This window comes from Melanerpes formicivorus, unplaced genomic scaffold, assembly GCF_026170545.1.
Source record: "Melanerpes formicivorus ecotype bairdi unplaced genomic scaffold, bMelFor1.0.p_v2 SCAF_2, whole genome shotgun sequence".
Taxonomy (NCBI): Eukaryota; Metazoa; Chordata; class Aves; order Piciformes; family Picidae; genus Melanerpes; species Melanerpes formicivorus.
The window spans coordinates 10,608,460-10,632,858 of record NW_027142354.1 but is presented as its reverse complement, the minus strand read 5'-3'; the positions used below and the strand labels follow the sequence as shown (position 1 = coordinate 10,632,858).

Sequence of the window (24,399 nt, the reverse complement as noted above, 5' to 3'; positions counted from 1 at the left end):
GGGATAAGGCTATTAAGCTGTAGTTGTTTTTATTGGTGATAAATTTTAAACAAAAGGTAATGTCTATCTCTTGGGAGTCATAAATGATAAACAAATCTTAGCAATGTGTGCTTTCACTGGTTCATTACTAGAGATTCATTACATGTCTGTAGGGAACTTTGAACTTGAGCAAGGTCTCTATTTTATTTTCATGTGTGTATTGGCTGGAAGAGGTGGCCAGAACAATCCTCCTTCAGTACTGTTGTGTTCTGAGCCGTATTTGCCCAGGGAGTTGCTGTTGTCCAAACCTGGTTTCTACTCATGGCAAGAGACGGTAGCTAATTTGTTGGCTTCACTGGAATCTTTGTTCCTGGTTTGAGCAAGCATGAGGTCAGAGAAAGTTATTATGAACCTGTCATAATCTCTCTTGGTGACTGCCATATTACCAGGGTGACCTTTGAACAAGAGGAAATTATCTTGCAATGCACAGTGCCTGTTGGGATCAGAGGAATGGGGATACTGATCTCATTTGTGTAAGCTGGGAGCTAGTGGAGGGGAAAACGAAGCTGCTGCAAGTTCAGAGTAAATACAACAGTGAGTGTAAACATGGCAAGATGGAAAGGTGTTTCCTGCACAACAAATTTAGACTAGAAATGAGAGCAAGATTTTTAACTGCAATGTAAGTGAGGTCCTAGAGAGCATTTTGATGGAACTACAGTGGCAAATAATCTTCTTTGGTTTTAAGATGATGTGCAAAAAACGTAAACATGTGTGGTTTCAAGACACAGTTATCTACAATAGTGTTTGTATTGTCTCTTTCTGCAGCTGTTTCCAACTTAGATGAAGAAAGCAGATGGACTGTGCACTACACTGCTCCATGGCACCAGCAGGAAAACGTCTTCCTGCCCTCCTCAAGACCACCTTGTGTGGAGGATCTGCACCGACAAGCGAAGCTGAACCTCAAGTCAGTCCTAAGAGGTAAGGGATGCTGCTACTAGCACATGTCTGAAAGGGCAAGTAGTTTCTGTCACAGGTTTTGCAAACATATCTAAATTGTAAGCTTCAGAAGAAGCATATGTATTCTTCTGCCTGCAGCATGTCAGGAACATTAGTGGGATTTACCCACTCAAGCACAGGGGTGTAGGGCAAAAATGCTTTTGCTATGAAGAGAATGGAAAAGGAGAAAGCCTTGTGTCTTTTGGCCACTTCCATTTGGTCTTCAGAGTGTTTCCAGAATGGTACCTCCCTTTTCTGTAAGTCCTGTGTTACTCATTTATGTTTTAGTTTAAGAATCACATCAGAGGTGATGTCTTTTGTTGTTGTACAGTGTCATTGCTAGGGATGTGACTACTTGAGACATGTCTGAGAAGGTGCTAAGGGCAGAGAAGGGAAACCAGGAACAGGGCACTCACAGGGACTCTTTCAGTAGAGAAAGTCCCTTCTTTCAGAAGGATGCAGCATATTTTTAAGGAGCATTTTTTGCCTTTGGTGTCTGCATTGGGAGTGTACCTGTATGGTCTGGCATGGCAGGTGTTGTGTTAGTGCAGCCATGAAGATGGGGCAGGCTGCGGAACATCTGTCCCTGGGCCAGAAGTTCTAAATTACAACTTCATGTCTGTTCTGGAAGTGGTTAAGCTAAAACTTTTCTTTACGTTGGCTGTGTAACAAAAGGGGTTACCCTGCAAAGAGCCAACTCATTTCAATTCCCTTTCTGTTCTGGCAGGAACTGCAGCTACTTGATACCTTGCAGAGTTAGCCTGATTTAAAAGAACATTGTAATTTTTGTTTAACACATTTCTGCTTCTTAACATGCAGAGAACTTTATTCTGCATGTCTGAATAGAGAAGTGTTTGGCTGTTGTATTCTATTTCTCTTGCTGTTTCTCTGGATTGATTTTCACTATCTTTTACTGGGTGCCTTTTGTTATTTAATAGGGAAATCTTGACAGCCACTATTTTTAGCTCTTGCATAGCTCAGCAGATAGCCTGTGTGTCCTCTATACGTGTTATTGGATTTACACTTTTGTGCAGCACTTCAGCTTTGAAATGCTTATTGTTTCCTTGAAGGCACATTCACCAGTTCTTTACAGAAGAAAAATATTTGCTTGCTTTAGATTATAAAGAACACAGCTTGTGGTTAGTTTATTGTAAACTTCAGCTACCTTTCTATTTTTCTCTTGTTTGTTTGGGATATCAAAGAAAACTGCACAGGCTAAAACACTGCCCTAATTTTGTCTCATATTTTATCAGAAAGGTGTTGACTGCACATCCATCTTTTATTTCAGTAAATTTATAGCTAATATATTTGTGTGTAACTTAAGTAACATATGCAGCTTCCCCCACCTTACACATCTGAAGCTATTCAGAACTGCTGGGACCTTTTGCCAGAGCCTTGGATCTTTATTAAACAAAAGCTGTTCAGTACTACTACAACTGATCAGTTAGCCATTTCTGTTAAATAATCTGGCTTGTGCATGTGCTGTAGGTCTCTTTGGTAATGAATTGAACTTCAGTTTTATGCTTTCAGGGTAGTGATAGAGAGAAGAAACTGTGCTGCCGTCACCAGACCTCAGTCTGCTGACTCGAGTCATCAAAACTCTGCTATTTATTTATTTCCCCAGGCTGTACTTATTCCCCAAGAGCAGTATTAAAATAACTCCTTATTGTGCCCTGTAGCTGTCCTGAGTACCTACAGCATGAATTTAACACTATTTTCAGTAATTTTGTTCTTGCCTGTAGGGTCTCTGAGTAGTAAAAGAGGCACTGAGTAGTTTTTTATCAGTTTTACTCTGCTGCTGCTTCCGCCAGAACTGTCAAATCAAGCAGACAACAGTGCTTCTGTTCACTGTTGGAGGATTGGGTTAAAAGTTCTGTAGCCAGAGCTGAACTTCATTCAGCATAAAAGTGCTGTTGAAATTGTGACATGATTGTGACAACTGCCAAACTGCTTTTCTACCTGCTGCTTTAGAAAAGGCAGTTCTCCAATGCTCCTTAATGGGTAGGAGGTGAATTCAGTGCTGTGTGATTATAGCATAGATAAACCTTGAAAGGTTTATCTATGTTACAGATACAGCAGCTTTAGTTCTGCTTTTCTTGGTGTCATGATGAACCTCGCAGTCTGACATCTTGATGTATCTAATTCTTTGGTCAAGGTGAAGTGTTGGGACAGCAGAATGGCTCTGTGACCCAAAATGCTGTGTGAGTGGTAGGGAATAAAACCACTGTTGGGTTACAAGGTGCACTGTGCTCTGTAAAGGAAACAGTAGGATGAATTCCCCTGTTAAGAATCCCTCTGCATGGAATGGAACAAAAGTGAAATTAAGTTTTTGTTTGTGGTAAGACAGAAATGAAGTAGTGAACATGCACAGCAACAGAGAAGTGCTTGGGTCTGATGACAGAGGAAACTTCCCTGAAGCACTGAGATGAATTTTTTGGGCTAGGAAATCATTGGGAGATTTTTTAGAATAAGTAAGATAAATGCTACTCAGAAATTGTCCCTGTATACTTAATCCTACTTTTAGAGATTGGGAAGGAAGAGATAGCTTTGTACCAAGGTGTTTTCACCTACTTAATATTGATCAGACAAAATCATGTCTAGCTTTTAAGACAATGCAAGGTCAAACCTATTTATTCTGGTATCATTTTAACAGCAAATGTTTGACAGCATGGGTCTAGCTAAATAAAACCCTAGTGAAGTAAATAGGAAGCTGTCTTTGGTCTAGAATAAACTTCTAAGCACCACTTAAAGAGCAGCAAAGCTATTATCACTTCTTGTTCTTAAATTGGTTTAAGACTAAAGGGTTAAGAGTTAGATCTTGTAATGTATGATGTCTAACCTGTTTTGAGAGAACCAAGTATTCTGCCTGGTGATCTCTTCATGGTCTGCATTCTTTTACAGGAAGAGCAGTGTTGTGTTAGGAGGAGAAAGTTGTTTTCCTTTTTTCTTTGATGTAGTTTATTATTTTACTTTCTTCTGCTTACCACACAGTGGAGGTGGATGCAGCATGTGATAGTGTATGTTGCATGGGGATAGATTATTATAGCTATATTAGCCTTTCACCCTTTTGAAATCAGAGAGAAATACTGTGTTTAGCTTTATGAAACTACTCTATAAATGGTGGGATAGTGTTGTTTCAGTTGGAAAATACCTTGAAGATCAAGTCATCCTCTGATCTAACACCACCATGGCTGTTAAGCCATGTCCCGACGTGCCATGTCTACGTGTCTTTGAACACCTCCAGGGATGGTGACTCTACCACCTCTGTGGGCAGTCTATGTCAATGCCTGACCAAAAAAAGAGGCCATTTTGCATTCAAATTTGAGATGAGATTTGAGATTCAAAGAGATAGAATCATAGAATAGTCCAGGCCAGAAGGGACCTCCAAAGGTCATCTTGTCTGACCTCCCCCTATTCAGCAGGGACATCCTCAACTAGATCAGGCTGCCCAGGGCCTTGTTAAGCCTCACCTTGAATATGTCCAGGGAAGGGGCCTCAACCACTTCCCTGGGCAATCTGTTCCAGTGTTCCACCACCCTCATAGTAACAAACTTCCTGATATCCAGTCTAAATCTGCCATTCTCTAGTTTGAAGCCATTGCCTCTTGTCCCGTCACTGCAGGCCTTTGTAAACAGTCTCCATCCTTCCTGTAGGCCCCCTTCTCTCCCCAGAGCCTCCTCTTCTCCAGGCTGAACACTTCCAGCTCCCTAGGCCTGTCCTCAAAGCAGAGGTGCTCCAACCCCCTGATCATTTTCGTGATGTAGAGGGTCCTCCTCTGGAACCTCTACATCAGGTCCATGTCCTTCCTGCATTGAGGGCTTCAGACCTGATTGCAGTACTCCAGGTGAGGTCTCATCAGAGCATAGTAAAGTGGCAAAATCACCTCTGGATCTGCTGGCAGTGCATCTTTTGATGCAGTTCAGGATGTGATTGGCCTCCTGGGCTGCATGAAAAGATCTTGCATTCAAATTTGTTAGTCACTGATGTAAAGGTGTTTATTCTTCTTTAGGCATGCAGGAGCTGTGTTGTAGGGAAAAGACTCTGTTAAACTAGCATTAAACTAGCATTGTCTGCAGAAGTCCCCGAAGTTGAGTGGTCTTCAGTTGGGAGTGCAGATGAAAGAGCAGTAATATATAGCAGTGATGCAAATAATGATGCAAATAGTAAGAAAAGTAAACTGGGACTAACCCCAATTTTACTAATGGTATTATAATCTGAAAATGACAAACAATGAGGCACGAAGTACAAGGATGGGGAGGAGACAGCACTGTTGTAGCACTGCTGCTCTTGGCTTCGAACACCAAGGGCAAATCCTGCCTGACAAACCTGGTGGCCTTCTATGACAAGGTCACAACATTAATAGATGGAGGCCAAGCACCTGATGTCATTTACGTGGACTTGAGCAAAGCCTTCAACACTGTCCTGAATGACATCCTGGTCTCCAAGCTGGTGCAGTACACGTTTGATGGATGGATCATTCAGTGGATTAAAAAATGGCTTGATGGCTGCACCCAAAGGGTGGCTGTCAATGGGTGCATGTCCAAGGGGAGGCCAGTAACAAGTGGAGTCTCTCAGAGATCACTACTGGGACCAGTCTTGTTTAATATCTTTGTTGGCAACATGAAATTTGGCATTAAGTGCACCCTCAGCAGGTTTGCTGATGACATCAGGCTGTGTGGTGAGGCTGACATGTTGGAGGGAAAGGATGGCATCCAGAGGGACCTTGACAGGCTGGAGAGGTGGGCCCATGATAACCTCATGAAGTTCAAGAAGACCAAATGCAAGGCTCTGCATCTGGGTCAGGGCAATCCCAAGCATTAATATAGGCTGGGCAGTGACTGGCTTGAGGGCAGCCTTGAAGAAAAGGACTTGGGGTTGCTGGTGGATGAGAAGCTCAACATGAGCCAGCAGTGTGCACTTGCAGCCCAGAAAGCAAATCAATAGCCAGCAGGTTGAGGGAGGTGATTTTCCCCCTCTACGTCACTCTGGTGAGACCACACCTGGAGTATTGCGTCCAGTTCCAGAGCCCCTATTACAGGAAGGATCTGGAGGTGCTGGAACGTGTCCAGAGAAGGGCTACGAGGATGATCAGAGGGCTGGAGCACCTCTCCTGTGAGGACAGATGAGGGAGTTGGGGCTGTTCAGTCTGGAGAAGAGAAGGCTCCGAGGTGACCTAATTGTGGCCTTCCAGTATCTGAAGGGTGCCTACAGGAAAGCTGGTGAGGGACTTTTTACGGTGTCAGGTAGTGATAGGACTAGGGGGAATGGAAAAAACCTAGAAATGGGTAGATTCAGGTTGGATGTTAGGAAGAAATTATTCACCATGCAGTGGTGAGACATTGGAATGAGTTGCCCAGGGAGGTGGTGGAAGCCTCATCCCTGGAGGTTTTTGCAGCCAGGCTGGATGTGGTTCTGAGCAACCTGATCTAGTGTGGGGTGTCCCTGCTTATGGCAGGGCGGTTGGAACTGGATGATCCTTGAGGTCTCTTCCAGTCCTGACAATTCTATGATTCCATGACTGCTTTGCATAACTGCTTTGGGGTGTATCTCTTGAGTATGCCTCTCTACCTTCTGGACTGGATAGCAGTGTTAGTAACATGTTCACAGGTGTAGGTCTAATGTCGTAAAAGGAAGGCCTAAAGTTATCTGGAATGTACTGGCCTCAGATAATCTTGCAAACTATGGTGAAGTGAAGGAACAGGGTGGGGAATCAAAACAGGAAAAGAAGATCCTGTAATGCAGTGGAGCTCTCTTTGCTTCTGAATTTTTTGGAACTGTCCTATATTCTCCTTTAAATGTGGATATAAGTCAGTTGTAGAGATGGGAGCCAGAGTAGGACATACATAGCTGGATTTCCAAGGGGCAGCTATCTTCCCTTTCCTGCAGTTAGCACTTTTGATTTGGAACAAGAATGAAGATTTGGGGGAGGACAAGTTCCACTGCTGTGTGTTGTCACCTGTCCATGCCGTGGGAGGTGACAGATGTGAAGGGGGAAGGGATGAAAGAACTGTGTCGATGTTTAAGGGCAAACACAGGCAGACAGAAATGTTACCAGGCTGTCAGGAGGTGTTGTGGATGTTCTCCCTGATCAGTTCAAGTTGTGGAGGAGTGGTAATTGTCATAGGGTGCTGGTTGCTGGCCCAGCTGGCTGTTTTCAGCCGGTTACAGTGTGTCAGGTATGTACTTAGGAAAGTGTAGCTGTTAATAGTAGGAGCAGTCCATATGCTGACTTTCACACTCCATTTCAGACTGTAACTGTGGAGACTTCCTGCACAGCTGCCTGCACTTTGTGCCTTCCCCCTCCCCCCCCCCCCCCCCCCCCCCCAGGGTAATTGTGTTGATTCAGGCTATGTACATAATATAGGGCACCATGTTCCAGTGTCCATGATGATTCATTTATTATCTCATCTTCAGAAGAGCTGGATTTGGCTGACTATAGCTTCTGTTTAGCTTTGTTGGTCAAATTCAAGGAATGTATTTAAACAGCAGTGATTGAAGCACTCGATTTGTTTTCTAGAAGACATCTGGTAAGCATTGTTAAATAAAACCGGATTTAAGTAGTTACTCATAAAGCCTCTGTTATGCCTTGCTGCAAGACCCTCCAGACAGGTATGTGCTTAGCCTTTGTTTTCTCAGTGCATCTGCCAGACCTCTGTTCAGATGAGCAATATTAGGGTCAGCCCTACTACTTGATAATCCTTCTGAGAAGATTATGGACTTAAAATAATCTTATGTTTCATTAAAGAGCTGCAAAATAGGAGGCAACCTCCATATTGACAATAGGTCTGGTTCAGGTTCAGAGAGACATCAAGATGTGAGCTCCCTACCAACTGGAAACCTTAGTGAAGTAAAAGGCTGTTAAGTCCAGGAAGGGCCTTGGAGTGGTAAAGTCAAAAAATAGAAATCAGTTGATTTCTTGCTGGTTTAGTTTCAGCAGTCAAGTTAGTAGCAGAGGTTCTATCCATGTATCCTGCCCTTTTTGTGGTTCCTGAATTAATTCACAGTGCAGCCGTTGATGGTTTTGGCCAAGTTCCATAACTGCCCTTTCTAATAAGGAAGTTTAAAAATCAAATATTCAAATAAAACTAAACAGGATTTGACCATGAGTCTGCACTGCTCATGTTTGAAAGCTGCTCTTGTGCTGAAAAATTCAGCTACTTGGAAGCATTCCCTATTTTTAGGTTTAGTGCAGTGCTTACTGTAAAAACATACAGGGTGGTTATATATAGATTGATTGCAAGAAATACATAAGTGAAGTAATTCCAGTGAAAGGCTTGAAAGAAGATGAAAATCTGTTTCAAAATAATACTAATGATTTTTTTCCTTAAACCAGATTCATGTGTTTTCTTAATACTTTTTATAGAAGTCAGAATCAGTAGGAAGACTTAGCTGGAAGATTATCAAACCTCACCACATTTCAGATCTGTGCCTTTAATGGAGAGAAGAAATTTGAACTGTATACTATCTGTGGTGTATCTGTTTCAGTGCTAGGTAAAGTAACTTCCATCACAAGGAATATCAGGCTTTAGATTGTTTGCTTTTCTTTCTCCTTCCTCTCCTAGACTGGGGTGTTATACATGCTTGCTTGCAGCATTTTAGAGAGCTTTAGTTTTAACAGTAAGTGTCCTAGGAGAAAGAAATCATTAAAAACTCCTTTCATATTTTTGCATTAGCTGCTTTCATTTGTCTAAGAAACAACATTAAAACGCTAGACAAAAAAGCAGGGACAGTGATTTTAATGCCAGCACCAAACATGCAAAAGGAAGAAAGGAAACTGTTAAACTTAAGACATCTTGTCACCACTAAATGTAGTGGTGCAGCACACTTGCATAAATTTAACTTAACTGAAGACAAACAGTGATAATTATTTTGGGCACTCCCTAGTGACAGCTTGTTAACAAATATAATTTGCAATGGCATTGCATTTTGGTGCCATTAGGAGGGCTTTCTGTATGACTAAATCCTACAGATTATCTGGGGAATTATGAATGGGATTATATGTATTTGTTTTCTAAAAACCTCAAAGAAAAGAAAAAGGAATTATCAGTGTGTTTGCATTGACTTAACCTTGTTAAAGGTATTTTCACAGTGCAGAGTTCCTTTTAGTTTAGGTCCTTCTTAAAGACTTGCTTCTGATTTGGGCCCTTGAAAATAAATTGACTGCATACTTCCTTTACTTTCATGCTGGTGTTATCAAGCCCTGAAGTAGCTTGGAGATGCTGATCTGGAAGGGTTGGTTTCCCAGCCTGACTGGGCCTGCAGTCAGGACATCCTTCCCAAGGAGACTGTCTGCACTTATGCCCTGGGGGGAATAGACCTAACATATTTGATTGCTTTCAAGACTTCTTGAGGTGTCCATTCCACATACTTCTCCATCAGAGTCCAGCAGCCCTCTGTTAAGGTTACCTTTCTCCTATGGACATACTTGTTTCTGGGAAACTCCACACAGCATCTGTCATTAGATGCTATTTGTGTAGCTGGGCATGGCTGCTTATTCAAGAGAGGGAACGTACAGAACAGTCTTTTAAAAAGTCTGAAAGAGCTTTCTTGTTCCTCCTCAGACAAGAGGGCCATGTAGTAAATGATGAAGTTTTGTTGGTGGTTTAAAAACTTGACATTTCATATGGCACTTGTGTTGTGGAAGTGTGTTGGGTACCAATGTTCACCATCTCCAGGCTTGTCTTACCCTTCTCTATACGTGTTGGTAAATATGAAGATCTAGAAATAGCAATATCAGATTCCTTTTAGGGGAAGATGAATAATAAGGAAGGTATCTGTCCTGGCAAAGGCTGGTACTATCCAGAGCATCTAGATCCAACTGTTGAGCTGAAGGGTTTTTTTCAGCTGGGCTGCTATGGGTACTACATCTGTTGGAATTCCTGTTCCATCAAACCCGAAGTCTGAACAAAATAGAGCACTGGATATATCACAGCTGAAGTTCATGAACTTGCTTTGCAGTCAGTGTTGGTTACAGTTCAGTTGTTACACAAGTGCATGGTTGCTGTGGCTTTGCAACATATTTTAAAGCTTTGATATAGAAGTACTCTCTGTGATATTTAAGTTCTGCAGATGATATGGGGATTTATACATTTAAGGGGAATGGGATTTGATCCAGGCTGAATGAATTTTTGGGAGGAGTGTAAAGTAACAGTGGCAAGCTGTCTGCCTCATATTTAGATCCAGGGACAAAAATAGATGCTTCACTGGAATTAAACTGAGTTGCTTTTATTATGTTTTAAGTCACATTTAGCATGAGACATTTGTTGTAAACAAGATTGCCTTTGTTCAGTTCTGCTTTTATACAGCTTGTTTGATCCACATGCAGAGACCTGTGCATTCTTATCCCCAGTTTCCAAATGAGGAACTCGCAAAGAGACAGAGTGAAAGGCAGTAATTTTAGTTAGCTTTACTAACCAGAGAGACCTTTCAACCAGGGTGCCTGCTTTAATTATGGTCCCAGGCAGAGTAATGGTCAACAAGCTCTTTATCTTGAAAAGCTACCTCCCTGGAATTCCTGGTTAACAGAGTTAACCCTGGTTTTATAGCAGGGTTAAGAGCAGGCTGCAGCCCTGCAAGCAGACAGGCAGCTGCACCTAATATGGTAGGTGTGGTCAGAGCATGTCTCGGTGTGCACCAGTGCAAGCAGTACCAAATAGACCTCTGACTGTTACATTTCAGGTGACAATCTTTTTGTGTAACGTTCAGAGCAGACTCTTAGGAAGTTGGAGATTTTGCCTGTGCTCACCTGATTCTTAAAGATTTTTAATTTGTACCTCATGAAAAATATTTTAACTTGCATCATGCTGTTTTCAGCAGCTGTTGGATGAAAAGAACATCATCCTCAGAGCTAAAGGTGTTACATTCTCCTGCTCCTCATGAGAAGAGATGCCCACAGCACTGGACCAAGCGCTGGTCATTACTGCTGTGGAAAGGGCAAGAGTTGAGGCACCCCAGGTTCTTCCTTAGTTGATTTTATCCTAAGATGCTTCACTATATACTTGGGTGCTGCAGGCAAACTGTAGATACCTGCTTGAACCCTTAATTTAGGAGGCACATACATTGATTGCGTTGTTTCTCTCTGCAGTCGTAAGTTCCTGACTGAGTTTAACCCAGAGTGATTTTCCTGGCTGAAACAATGCCTGGTAGGAAATTCCAGGTCTTCTGACACCCACAGAATTGTCAGGGTTTGAACCCTGGGATCATCGAGTTCTCCAACCCCCCTGCCATGGGCAGGGACATCTGTTATTAGATCAGGTTGCCCAGAGTCACATCCAGCTTGGCCTTAAAAGCCTCCAGGGATGGGGCTTCCACCACCTCCTTGGCAATCTGTTGCAGTGTCTCACCACTCTTAAGGTGAAGACCATCCTAACATCTAATCTAAATCTCCCCTCTTCTAGCTTGGATTCATTCCCCCTAGTCCTATCACTACCCTACACCCTAAAAAGACCCTCACCAGCTTTCTTCTAGGGCCCCTTCAGATACTGGAAGGCCTCAATAAGGACTCCTCAGAGCCTTCTCTTCTCCAAACTGAACAACTCCAAGTCTCTCAGCCCTGTACTCATAGGAGAGGTGCTCCAGCTCTCTGATCATCCTCATGGCCTTTCTCTGGACACATTCCAGCACATCCATATCTTTCTTGTAATAGGGGCTCCAGAACTGGACTGAGACCCCACTTGGGGTCTCACAAGAGTGCTGTAAGGGGGGAGAATCACCTCTCTCAACCTGCTGGCCACACTTCTCTTGATGCAGCCCAGTTTGGGTTTAGGTGAAATGTTGAAAAGCTACTTTTAAGACAGTGTTTGCAGATGTGACTTGGGGAGGAATGTGATTTGTGGATATTTATGGAAGAAGGGATTGACTGTAACGTTTAAAGACAGGGGGGAAAAAAAAGATTTCTGACCTCAGGGAGTAGAGCAGTTTTCCAGTGATATGTGCAGTGAATGGATAAATGTGTTTTAATTTTCTAGTCAGCAGATTTATGTCTGTAGTTGACAGTTTAGCTGACTCTTGAAGTTAAGAGCCTCTCTAGTACCAGAAAAAAAGGGGGAGTGGGGGTGGGGGAATCCCTTTCTACAAAATACAAGTTACAGCATGAAAGCCTCTGCCAAAAAGTCACCCTGACTTTAGCTGAGATAATTTTTCAAGTACACAGATGCAGCTGCCAGCTTGTCACTTGTCCCTTCTTGCTGACAAGGGATGGTGCAAAGGCAAGCAAAGCATGTGCTGGTCCTTTCCCTTTCTCTCTGCCCTGGGCATTCTCTGCCTTGGTGGCTTTGGGCAGCTCTGCTGGGTGGGCAGTACATCTTCTCCCCTGGGAAGCTGCCCCTTACCTGACTGACATATTTTTCTTGGGTTTCAGCAATTAGTCTCAAGTTTCAGTGCTGTTCTTAGTTCAGAAGTGTGCTTAGGTGGCCAAGAAGGCCAAAGGCATCCTGGCCTGTATCAGAAATAATGTGGCCAGCAGGCAAGTAATTCGTCCCCTGTACTCAGCACTGGTTAGGCCACACCTTGAGTACTGTGTCCAGTTCTGGGCCTCTCAATTCAAGAAAGATGTTGAGTTGCTCAAAAGTGTCCAGAGAAGGGGAACAAAGCTGGTGAAGGGTTTGGAGCACAAGCCCTATGATTTGCTCCTGAGGGACCTGGGATTGTTCTGCCTGGAGAAGAGGAGGCTCAGGGGTGACCTTAGTGCTGTCTACGATTATCTGAAGGGAGGTTGCAGCCAGGTGGGTATCAGTCTCTTTTCATAGGCAACCTGTGACAGCAACAGGACAAGAGGACACAGTCTCAAGCTGTGCAGGGGGATTGATCTTCTAAGTTCTTCACAGAAGGAGTTATTGCCCATTGGAATGGGCTGCCCAGGGAGGTGGTGAGGTCAACACCCCTGAAGGTGTTTAAGAAAAGACTGGATGAGGCCCTTAGTGCCATGGTCTGGTTGATTAAGTAGGGTTGGGTGATGACAGGACTTGATGATCTCAGAGGTCTCTTCCAACCTGGTTGATTCTGTGATATGAGGCAAATTCAGATGTTTCTGGGACATCATCTTTCTGTCTTTGGTTACTTGACCGATCCAGTGAGATGGATAGTGATGCCAGTGAACTCAGAGCTGTTTCGATGTCTGAGTAGCCTCAATGACAAGTTTCCAGGTTTATACTTGTAAATATGGTGGTAGCTTAATTCTTTAGCTATTTTTTTTTTACTGGTTACTCATAAATAATTAGAAACACAGAAAAGTGGATGATTATTTCTTTTAATATTGAGCTCTTTAGTCCATGCATTCAAGAGTGTTTCTGAGTGTTCCTGTGTGGAGATAGACAACTACAGAGCTTAAGACCTGATCCTGCAACAGTCACATGAGGCAGTGTTTGCTTATACAAGTAATCTCATTAGGGCCAATTTACTGAGTGATAGCTGTGCTTCAGCCCTGAGGCCTAGAAGACCAGACCAGAGTGGTAGCAGGAAGCTGTGGCTCTGCACTGCTGCTGAGGCTGCACCTTGAGATGTCCCAGGCTCAGATAAACTCCAGCCTTGAAAACCAGCCTCTGGAGACGTTCTCCCTGCAGCCATGGCAATATGGGGTGCCCTGAGCCTGGCAGGCACAAGCATAGTTTTATGAAGAAGCTTATGAAGAATGACACTCTGTCTTGCACAATTTATTTATGATAAAATAAAAATTAAGTTTGCAAAAGGGAAAACTTGTGAAAATTGCCATCAATCCATCTACCTCTAACCACTTCTGCTGCTGGCAGGATGATGCATTTTCCTTCACATGAATTTTTAAGGTATTGCAGCTACTTTTAGTGGTAGGAACCTCAGCGGGAATGAAGTCCTACCAAAGCTGGTTAAAGGAGAGGAGAAGAGCCAACACATCCAGCTTCTTCCATCAAACCCAGCCTTCCTTCTGGCTCAGAGCAATGTACTGTGTGGGTCTAACTAAGCAGACAAGGTAAATGTTAATCCTGGTTTTTCACAGTAATACCATGTCAGACGAATTACTGAGGTATCAGGGCTGTGCCTGCTGTTCACTCTGGCGATTTGTGGCTCAAGTTATCATGTAAGAATGTGGTTTCAAGTTGTTGGAAAAGCAGTAAATCTCCTCTGCTGTGTGAGACTTGCAACTGTATTACTGGCTCAGGGCCAAATGCAATTATGTGCTAGTTCCTCATATAAAATGGAGAGAAAATCTGGGCTGAGAGGCTTGAAAGTATTTTCATACACTTGGTCTCACTGCCTGTCACAGAGCCCTGAAGGTTTTACACACAGAGGTCAAGCTATTCACAGCAGCACTGAATCTGGTGCCTGTGGCTCAGAACTGATGAAGAATTACACTTGGCTCAGTTGAGCCCTTGCTTTCAGCAGGGTGCTGCCAGTACCTGCTCATTCCCCTGCTTTTTGAGAGGGAGGGAAGCAAGCAGAGAAGGGTGATGCAGATGCCTGTTGTCATTGAGAAGCATGTCCTCAGCATGCCTGTCTGATGCCAGGATTTAGTAAAGCCAGTGGCAGTGTCCCAAGGGGGTACATGTGGATGGTTGGATGTATTGTATGACATCTTTAGCACATTGACTTCCATCTTGCATGTCCTGAATATCAGATGTATCCTGTTCTGATAACTGTAGAAATTCTGAGGGGACCTTCAAAAGATTTTTGACCCCATTTCCCATGCACTTTCTTCATGCTTAACTAAAACCACCCTGTGAATAGTTAAACTCAACTTCAGGCAAAACTACCTTCTCTTGGAAGATTTTTAACTTGCATGTTTATAAGTGGGGTTAAAAGATACTGTAATGCAGTCTGACTATGGTCATTTTTAACAATGTTATGATACAGAAGATGTTTTAAAATTTAATGTATCATCAGTGTAGGAGGAGAAGGACAATCTGTGATTTTATCTGGCCAGAAAAGCACTTGCAGGGCAGCAGATGACAGGCAGCACCCCTGCACACTCATCCGTGGAAGCAGCTGGGAGGTGGAGGGGGGTAGTGCTGTAACACTGCCCAGTTCAGCCACTGATTGCAGTTACCAAGGCAGTGGCTCTTTCCTGGCTGAATGGTCAATGTTTGTGCAAACAAAACTGATTCATCAGGGATGCAATAATATTGTTGCATATTTCATATCAGATACTTGCCAGAGACCCTGCCTTGAGTATTGTGCTCAGCTCTGGGGTGCCTAGTGTAAGAAATGGACCTGCTCAAGTGGGTGTATGGGAGGGCCACAAACATGCTTAGGGGGCTGGACCACCTCCCCTGTGAGGACAAGCTGAGAGAATTGTGATTGTTCCACTTGGAGAAGAGAAAGCTCGGGGGAAACCTTATCATAGCCTTCCAGTACTTAAAGGGGGCCTACCAGAAACATGGTGAAGGACTCTTTACCAGGGAGTGCAGTGATAGGACAAGGGCTAACCATTTCAAACTGGAAAAGGGTACATTTTTATTAGGTGTAGGGAAGAAATTCCTTACTGTGCAGGGTGGTGAGGCATTGAAACAGGGTGCCCAGAGAAGTTGTGGATGCCCTCTCCCCAGAAGTGTTCATAGCCAGATTCTATGGGGCTTTGAGCAAACTGATGCAGTGAAAAGTGTCCCTGTCTATGCCAAGGAGGTTGGAAGTACATGATCTTTAAGGTCCTTCTGAACTGGAACTATTCTAAGATTGTGTGTCTTTGAGTTTGCACAGTGTGCTATAGATTTGAACTGGCAGGCACATCTTCAGGAACAGGCATTTTTGTCCTGCCTGATGCAGTCTCCTGAGGTTTGCCCTGTGTGGTGGGTTGAAAATTCCCCCCAACATAAAATTGCCAGACCAGCTCGGTTAGAAAGCAAGTGAAGCTGTATTTACAAGCAAAACTACAGTCTGAATATGAAATGCAATGAATATGTACAAAATACACAATATTTACATATATGTACAATTTATCAGCAACACAAGAACACCCCTGTACAAACCAGGGGGCTGTGCCAGGGGAGGTTCAGGCTGGAGGTCAGGAGGAAGTTTTACACAGAGAGAGTGATTGCCCATTGGAATGGGCTGCCCGGGGAGGTGGTGGAGTCGCCGTCACTGGAGGTGTTCAGGAGGAGACTTGACAGGGTGCTTGGTTACATGGGTTAGTTGATTAGGTGGTGTTGGATGATAGGTTGGACGTGATGATCTTGAAGGTCTCTTCCAACCTGGTTTAGTCTATTCTGTTCTGTTCTGTTCTATTCTACTAAGAGCTTCCCCTTTCCCATTCCGTTCCCTACCCTGCTGTACACAGGACGAGAGAAAGTGCAGAGAGTTGCTGTTAGTTACTTAACCACAATAAGAACACATTCAAGGTCAGCAAAGCCAGCAGAAGCACAAGTTAATATCTGCCAGAGTGAGGAAGCCAAAAGAGTGAAAGTTAGTTTATACAAACCAACTTTGATAGAATCATAGAACTGTAACTTTGTTAGTCGTCTGTGCAGTGGAATTATTTAGAACTTACCATTATTTTCCTTTTATACATCCAATGGTAATTCATTTACATTCTTCTGCTTTCTGTTCAGGATCTGTGGAATATTTTCCAGGCACAACCTGAAACTACCATACCTTGGCAGTTCTGAGGCAGAGGTATGGAAAGGCTGTTTCACGTCTTGGATAATGTGGGTAATGGCAGCTCTGCTGCTCAGTCCAAGAGTGTGTATGGCCTTGGCTCACAAAAGCACTGATGTGTTGTCACAGTCTTAAAACTGAAAATTATTAACAACTGCAACTGGCTGTATGCTTTTATTCCCCAGTCAGCTTTCAGTCCTGAAATAAGAACAAGAGAACACAGTCTCAGGCTGCGCCAGGGGAGGTTTAGGCTGGATGTTAGGAAGAAATTCTACACAGAGAGAGTGATTGCCCATTGGAATGGGCTGCCTGGGGAGGTGGTGGAGTCACCATCATTGGAGGTGTTCAGGAGGAGACTTGATGGGGTGCTTGGTGCCATGGTTTAGTTGTTTAGGTGGGTTGGATTGGTTGATAGGTTGGACACAATCTTGAAGGTCTCTTCCAACCTGGTTTATTATTATTATTATTATCTGCAAAGCTGCAAGAACATTTTCACTATCAGTGTGTGGTGCTCCTCCTCTCTGTTGAAATTGTAGAATAGAATAGAATAAACCAGGTTGGAAGAGACCGTTGAGATCATCAAGTCCAACCTATCATCCAACACTATCTAATCAACTAAATCATGGCACCAAGTGCCCCATCCAGTCACCTCCAGTGATGGTGACTCCACCACCTCCCTGGGCAGCCCATTCCAATGGCCAATCACTCTTTCTATGAAGAACTTCTTCCTAACATCTAGCCTAAACCTCCCCTGGTGGAGCTTGAGTCTGTGTCCCCTTGTTCTGGTGCTGGTTGCCTGAGAGAAGAGACCGATACCCACCTGGCTACAAGCTCCCTTCAGGTAGTTCTAGACAGCAATAAGGTCTCCCCTGAGCCTTCTCTTCTCAAGGCTAAGCAACCCCAGCTCCCTCAGCCTCTCCTCAGAGGGCTTGTGCTCCAAACCCCTCACCAGTTTTGTTGCCCTTCTCTGGACATCTTCCAGCAACTCAACGTCTTTCCTAAACTGAGAGGCCCAGAACTGGACACAGTACTCGAGGTGTGGCCTAACCAGTGCAGTGTACAGGGGCAGAATGACCTCCCTGCTCCTGCTGGCCACACTGTTCCTGATACAGGCCAGGATGCCATTGGCCTTCTTGGCCACTTGGGCACACTGCAGGCTCATGTTCAGCCTACTATCAACCAGTACCCCCAGGTCCCTCTCTGCCTGGCCACTCTCCAGCCACTCTGACCCCAGCCTGTAGCTCTGCATGGGGTTGTTGTGGCCAATGTGTAAAACCCGACACTTAGACGTATTAAATCTCATGCCATTTGACTCTGCCCATCTGTCCAGCCTGTCAAGGTCCCTCTGCAAGGGATAGGACAAGGTATTGCTTCTCTGTGCAAAAGGAAACATGTCTGGAATCGCTCCTGGAGTAAGAATTTTTAGGTTATTTTTATGTAAACTTCAATGTTTCTCTGAAAAGTGCAAGCCTGATTGCTTACAGAAGACCAGATACACACATTTAATAGTAGTGATGAGAAGAGAGGTGTGTGCCTCCAGCTAGAGCAGGTTTTAAATAGAAACTGCTGCCCTTGGTCTGGCAGCAAGAGTAGATTCAATTAGACACAATGATTGAGTTTGTGGTGTGCTTGTGGACTGTTGCAATGAATGTAAAGTAAAAGATAGCAGCCTAAAAACTCTGCTGATGTTAATTGGCCTTGGTTACTGTTCACAGAGTGTGTTTCCTGCAGCACTGCAAAACGTAGAGTGACAGTACATAAAAAGAAAAGCTGATCTGGGGGACAAATCACCTTTGTGTTCACCTGGCAGCTGTCTTGCAATTCTCTTGGCTTCTTCAGCAATGTTATTGCACTAGCTTCTGATATTACATGGATCTTGTGTTGTCAACAAATGGAGGTTGTGGGCCTGATAAACTGTCAGGTTTTTGTTTTCGGTCCGCCTGAACTTGTGGTGGACTTGAGACCTTTAGCATTGGCTTGCTTAAGACTCTGGAGGTTTTCTGGCTCCCTGAAGCACACCATTCATCATCTTCATCTCCTTTGTTAGGAGAATAAATAATGTCAAGCAATTCATATCAGAGTATGTGTCTACCATGCATCGTGAGAGCTCATCACCCTAGGGGTGCATGGTGATGCCTGATGTTGAATAGTCACCGAAATGGCCAGCCAGGGCCCTGGGGCCTTATCCCAAGAGCAGGAAGAAAAAAATACACTGCATTCTTCTGTACCCCTTAGGCTGTCTTCATACTTTTTTGTGGTGATTAGTGACTGATCTGAAGGTGAAACTTGGCAGTGTCTGAGTTGACAGCTTAGTGTGTTTAACCCGTGCTACAAGCTGATGCAAGTCCCCGGATTGTCTTGTTCTCCTGCACCCTGCTTAGTCTTGTTGCTTTGTACCTCAAACCAACAAACAGCCCATCAGGGTGCTCACGTTTGTGAGTGTTACTTGCTGGATCTGGCTGGATCCAGTGCTATATTTGGAAGGGCAATAGAGGAATTTGTTTTCCTGTGGTTGCCTGCAGCCATTTTTCACCTTCTTCTGAACTGCAGCAGCAGTTTGCCAGATGCGTGCAGTGTCAGCATACTCACATGTGCAAAGCAGCTAAACGGCGTTACCAACCTTCTGTTCCTGAGGTGTAGCAATTGACCTGGATCTCAAAGCCCCCCTTAGCCACACTTTGTCCCTGAGTTGAGAGAGAAGTGAACAGGTTCATGCCATGGTGCCCTTCTTGACCCAATACAGAAATGTGATAGGCCAGGATGTATGTCTGGTGCTGGAAGTGGGTAGCTGCCAAACTGCAGACTTGCTTCCTCAGTGTGCATGTGCAGATAACAAGGGAGCCCACACTGACTAAATCCTGGTAGAGCTGTGGTTGCTCTAGGTCAGTTAACTTATCAGAGTGAAGTCCTCCAGGCCTCAGCCTTGAAAGCATCTGAGTGTAACAGATGAAATGTGCAATTTGCAACTCCTCTTAATCATTTGCCAGGCAAAAGCCTCTCAAAACCCTTGCCCTCAATGTAAACATTGCATGTTTTCCAATTTAAGGGGTAGTCAAAAGATCAGGATAGGGAGACAGATGATGCAATCATGGAAAGTCTTTCTCCAGCAAGTGATGATAAAAGCACCTTGTGTCATGCTAACGTCAGTGTATTGTGCAGAAATTTCGGTTCCTTAGACAGAAATGTAGCAAATTCTTAATTTTCTTTTTTCTTTCCTCATCTTTCAACAGTCTCAGATATCTGCCTGTGGAAATGCAGAGCTAACAGTCTGACTGGGCTGGTGGGTTTGCTTCATCTCGAACATTTAATTTTTCCTTATGCTCTGGCGTCTGTTACTCTTCACCACAATCACACTGAATATCAATTAGGAGGCAAGAAGATGATTGTGGAAAACTTGGCTAAGGGGGCTGAGATACTGCCTGGGATTTTGGCCATTTTGAGTGTGCATGCCTGTCCACTCTTGAATTCTTCCTGAATTTTGAAAACTTTCCTGTTGAACTACACGTGCTCTGCAGCAACGTGAGATCTTGATGTCCCTGTGATTTGCATACCTCTCTGAAATCACAGTAAATGGTCTCTCCTGCAGGCAGGAAGGCAAGTGGTCAGTGCCAAAGTTATTTAGCAGATGGTGCATGGGTAGTGAGCAGCATCATGGTTTCAAGTGTAAGGCACATAATGGGTGTCTACCGGCCTGGCAAATGAGACCCCTGGTGTTACTCTCATGCTTCCATCTCCCATCCTGCAAGATGCTGGCATCTGTCAAGACACTGAGCCAGGCCTCAAATAAATAAATCTATTTCCCCCTTCTTTCCAAAGCTTTTGACATCTCCTGGGTTGAACAAAAGCCATGTGTATGTATGCTATGTGTGGGCTGGTGTCTGTAATATATGTCAGGGAAGGGGTAACACAGGCACAAAAAATGCAGCTTTGGGTTCTGTCACTTGAGACCGATGATGCTAACGCATGGTAAACACCTTCAGAAGAGTATTCTGTACTTTTGTGAGTGCTGTTGTACACCCAGTGTAAATAGTAATGGCCCCTGTGATGAATTAATCTCCTCTTTTGCTGTCTGTTGACAGAGTGTGACAAGCTGCGACGGGATGGCTACCGGAGCTCACAGTATTACTCTCAGGGCCCCACCTTCTCCTCATCTTCCAATGCAACCTGTGGAAGCTATCAGGATGATTACGAAGAAATTGAACAAAAGGTAATGGTGAGAGGTGAAGTGCTGGAAAGAGTATGTGTCTGGTGCAGTTTATAAATAAGTTAGAATTTCTAGATGATCATGAGCATGCGTATTCCTTTCAGTGACAGTGGTATTAGGTCATCTGGCTTTTGCCTTCCCAAAATCCTAACTCTACTCAGGTGAAGTTCCAAGTGGAACTTATGATGTGAAAGCCAGAAGGGGTTTGGTGATGTTCTGAAGGGAAGACCTTTACATTTAAATACCAGGAAAAGCTGTTATCCAGCCATTGGTGTACTGGCAGTGTAACAGCACCCCGTGCAGACTTTGAATGACTAATAAAACCAGTTAGGAAGTTTCATTAGGTAAAGATTTGTCGTACTGCATCACAACTATTTCCTTAAAGGCATTCAGAAGAATAAAAGATTGCACACCAAGTAGGGTTTCTCAGCTGTTTTTTTTTTCAGTTTGCTTCATGGTTTTCATGTTTATATGCCCACATCTCAGCTCTGATATGCTTAGCTTAGAATCTAGAAATTAAGCAAGCAAAGAAAGAGAGAGAAAGGACATATGAAGACTGTTATATACATCAATTTATATATGTTTCAATTACAGAACTAGTGTTGCTCAGAGAGTGGGAGGGTATTCTTAATTGTAATGCAGTTTAATTGCTTTGAATCATTACTAAGCCATATGAGCCTGTGTAGTACAGACTAAATAAATGTCTCTATACAAAGTGAGAACTCTTTCTTTAAAAGGTACAGTGTTTCAGCTCTGTCCTCCATAGCTTTTCATCACATATTAAAGTGTGTCATGGACGATGTACAGTCTCTCGTCCAGGTGGTGATTAGATTCTATGAGTGTATTGGCAGCAAATGTTGGAGCATCTTGTTTAGCTGTGTGGAGTATCTATTGGCAGGGAACAGAAAATGTAGAGGACATTCTTACTGTAGAGTGCATTATAATGATAACTTCCAAAACATTGAAATGAGTGGAATTATAACTTCCACTGGGGTTAGTATTAGCACATTGTTGCTATTGAGGTACTTCATAAATGTTCATGGATATAGCTTGTCCACTCCTCATAGCCAATACTGTGCTGCACACAATGTCTGCAACATGTAAACCAAGTGTAACATCAGAAAAATAGAAATACACTCTTTTGGGTTTTTTAACAATTCAAATGAGAGCACATAGGCAAGACTGAGTTCTTTCAGAGACCTAAGAGCTGTCTGTCATCCTTGGTTAAGGTTTTTCTGGAATGTTAACATGATGTGTTAGTAACAATTCCTGTGCATTCTGGGGGAAAAAAAAACATGCAACTAGTTACGTTTCACAGATAGGATAGCACTCACGTTTTGAATTGGAATCATCTCCTTTAAATAGCTTTTGCTGAGAGGATGGTCCAGAGCTGTGGAGAAAGAGAGCTGTCAAATTAACAGTCTTGAATGTTACTGATTATCTCAGAACTTTAATCTTCATCCCGCAGCTCTTAATTTGCTGCTCAAAGAGGCATCAATCCCATGTAAAAGGCAGCATGAGTCTCCCTTCATATCGTACCACTGAGTGCTTAGTGGTGTCCTTTGACCAATATCTTTTGATTAATTCACTTTTTTGGTAATTGCCTAAAATTTTGCTCTTATTTTAAAATGAACACTTAGCACAACAGATCTCTGAATAATAATCCCACTGGTAAACTGCCAAGTAATTCTAATAAGTCTTATGCCTTGAACAATTCATACTTCAGCTGTCAGAATTGCTCTTCAGCACCAGCGTGGAACTGGGGTCACCAAAATTCCATGATTGAATATGTGAACTCCTCACTACTAGATGAAAGCTTTTTGGTGTAGTTGTCTATTCAAAGAAAAGGAGGCCAGCATTTAAATTCTGTACCTCCAGTAGCTAATAGTTGAAATTCAAGAACAACTGAATAATGACAGTTGGATGGATGAATAGCTGTTTACTCTTTGGAAATTTGCTTCTAAATTGATGTAATTGCCAACTTGTGGAAAAACTGCATGGCAGATTCACAATGAAGATCATCTTTCCACACTCTTTTTGATCTGCCTTTTCTTAAAAAAAAAATGTGGCCACATATTCCAGTTCTCTGTCTACACTGGAGACAGTATGAAACTGTGGCTAAATGATGCAAGGGAAGACCTCAATTTGTGGAGGTGAGTGTCTGTCAGCAGAGGGTGGTGATATTTGTACCGCAAGGCACATGATTCTGTGTGAGTCTTGGTAAATGTCTATGATAAGCAGAACATTTGCTGTTGGAAAGGAAAACCAGTAGGGAGAGGCACTCAAGTTAGCCCAGCTGAAAAACAAGCAAAAAAACCATAGAAAGCTGAAGCCTCTGACTGGTAGCTGGTAGAAAATGTAATTCTTGGAAGCAGTAGTACTGGTAGTAGTACTACTCTAATGTTGATTCTTACAAGTTACATTAATGACTGCACTCCAAGCTCTACTGCAGTACTGATCCTAATTGAGTTTGTTGGAGATTAAATTGTTTATCTGGATTTTACATCTCAGTATTGTGACCAGAGTCGTCCTTTTCATTCTGTGCATACCAACTGTCGGCGATACAATTTGGGAGCTATTCCTGTCCCTCAGTATTGCTGAAGTTCAAGATAAATTTGGATGTCACTTTCAAACTCTGGTTCCCATAAGTTCTAGAATGCATGCATTGTGTATATTAAATGTATTTGTCTTTTGTGTGTGTGGGTTTTTTGTTTCTTGTTCTTTTTTTCTTTCCCTTTTTATCACTCATTCTCTTTGTTTCTTTTTGTCTCACTCAACAGTCTAGTCTGTTAGACTGCATCTCTCAGTCTTGCATTAGCTCCTGCTGTAACTTGGTTCCCTGGAACAACAAGGTACCTTGCCCACAAGTGGGACCATCCAGCTGCCATATCTGCAGCTTGATGTGACTTGTAGCATTTAGCCTATATGCAATCTTACTCTGCTCTCAGCCTTCAGTTGTTGCCTGCTTCTGTTTTCTATTTTGAAAATAAACTAGTCAGCAGAAGAATGCTGCACCAGGTTTGTTTCCTTTATTGTTCCTCACTGTTCCTTCTTGTCTGCAGTCCAATATCCTGTTTACTTGAAATTTGTTCATTCCTTTTTGTCTATTAATATTTACCTTCTTTAAAACCCCTTCACCAACAATCACTGTGTTTGGTTTAAATAGCTGCTTCATCTGCTCTTAATTAGCCAAAGAGAACCTTTACTAATTTGGAGTAGTGTATTTTTCTTAAATGATGAAATGTGAACTACAGAGAGCATTTGCTCCCAGACATGCAGCATATCAGATCTTTATTCCTTCTCTAAAATTGTCTGTGTGCCAAAATCTCATGCTGTATTTCTTCAGGTCCTGCCATTTTGCTTACAAATTTTGACTTGATAAAATGTCTTAAACTTTGAGGTTATTTTGCTTATGCATGGGGGGGAATCAGATATTTGCTACTATACTCATGCAAACTGTTAGTTGTATCTTCAATATATGTGCAAGAGTTAAAACAGATGCATTGACTACAGAATACAGAATTAACCAGGTTGGAAAAGACCTTTGAGATCATCAAGTCCAACCTATCACCCAATACCATCTAATCAATTAAACCATAGTACTAAGTGCCTCATCCAGTCTCTTTTTAAACACCTTCAGTAGTGGTGACTCCACCAGC

At 43.1% G+C, this 24,399-nt stretch overlaps 1 protein-coding gene across 7 annotated transcripts in view; it reads left to right on the top strand.

Moving 5' to 3' along the window:
• NHSL1 (NHS like 1) overlaps positions 1–24,399 on the top strand; it is a 207,471-nt gene that overhangs the window by 147,964 nt on the left and 35,108 nt on the right. For all 7 annotated transcript variants that reach the window (XM_068150532.1, XM_068150522.1, XM_068150512.1 and 4 more), the window contains exons 2-3: positions 805–957; positions 20,616–20,743. In XM_068150532.1, coding sequence (XP_068006633.1) covers positions 805–957; positions 20,616–20,743 — 281 coding nt within the window. The remainder of the gene's footprint in view (positions 1–804; positions 958–20,615; positions 20,744–24,399) is intronic.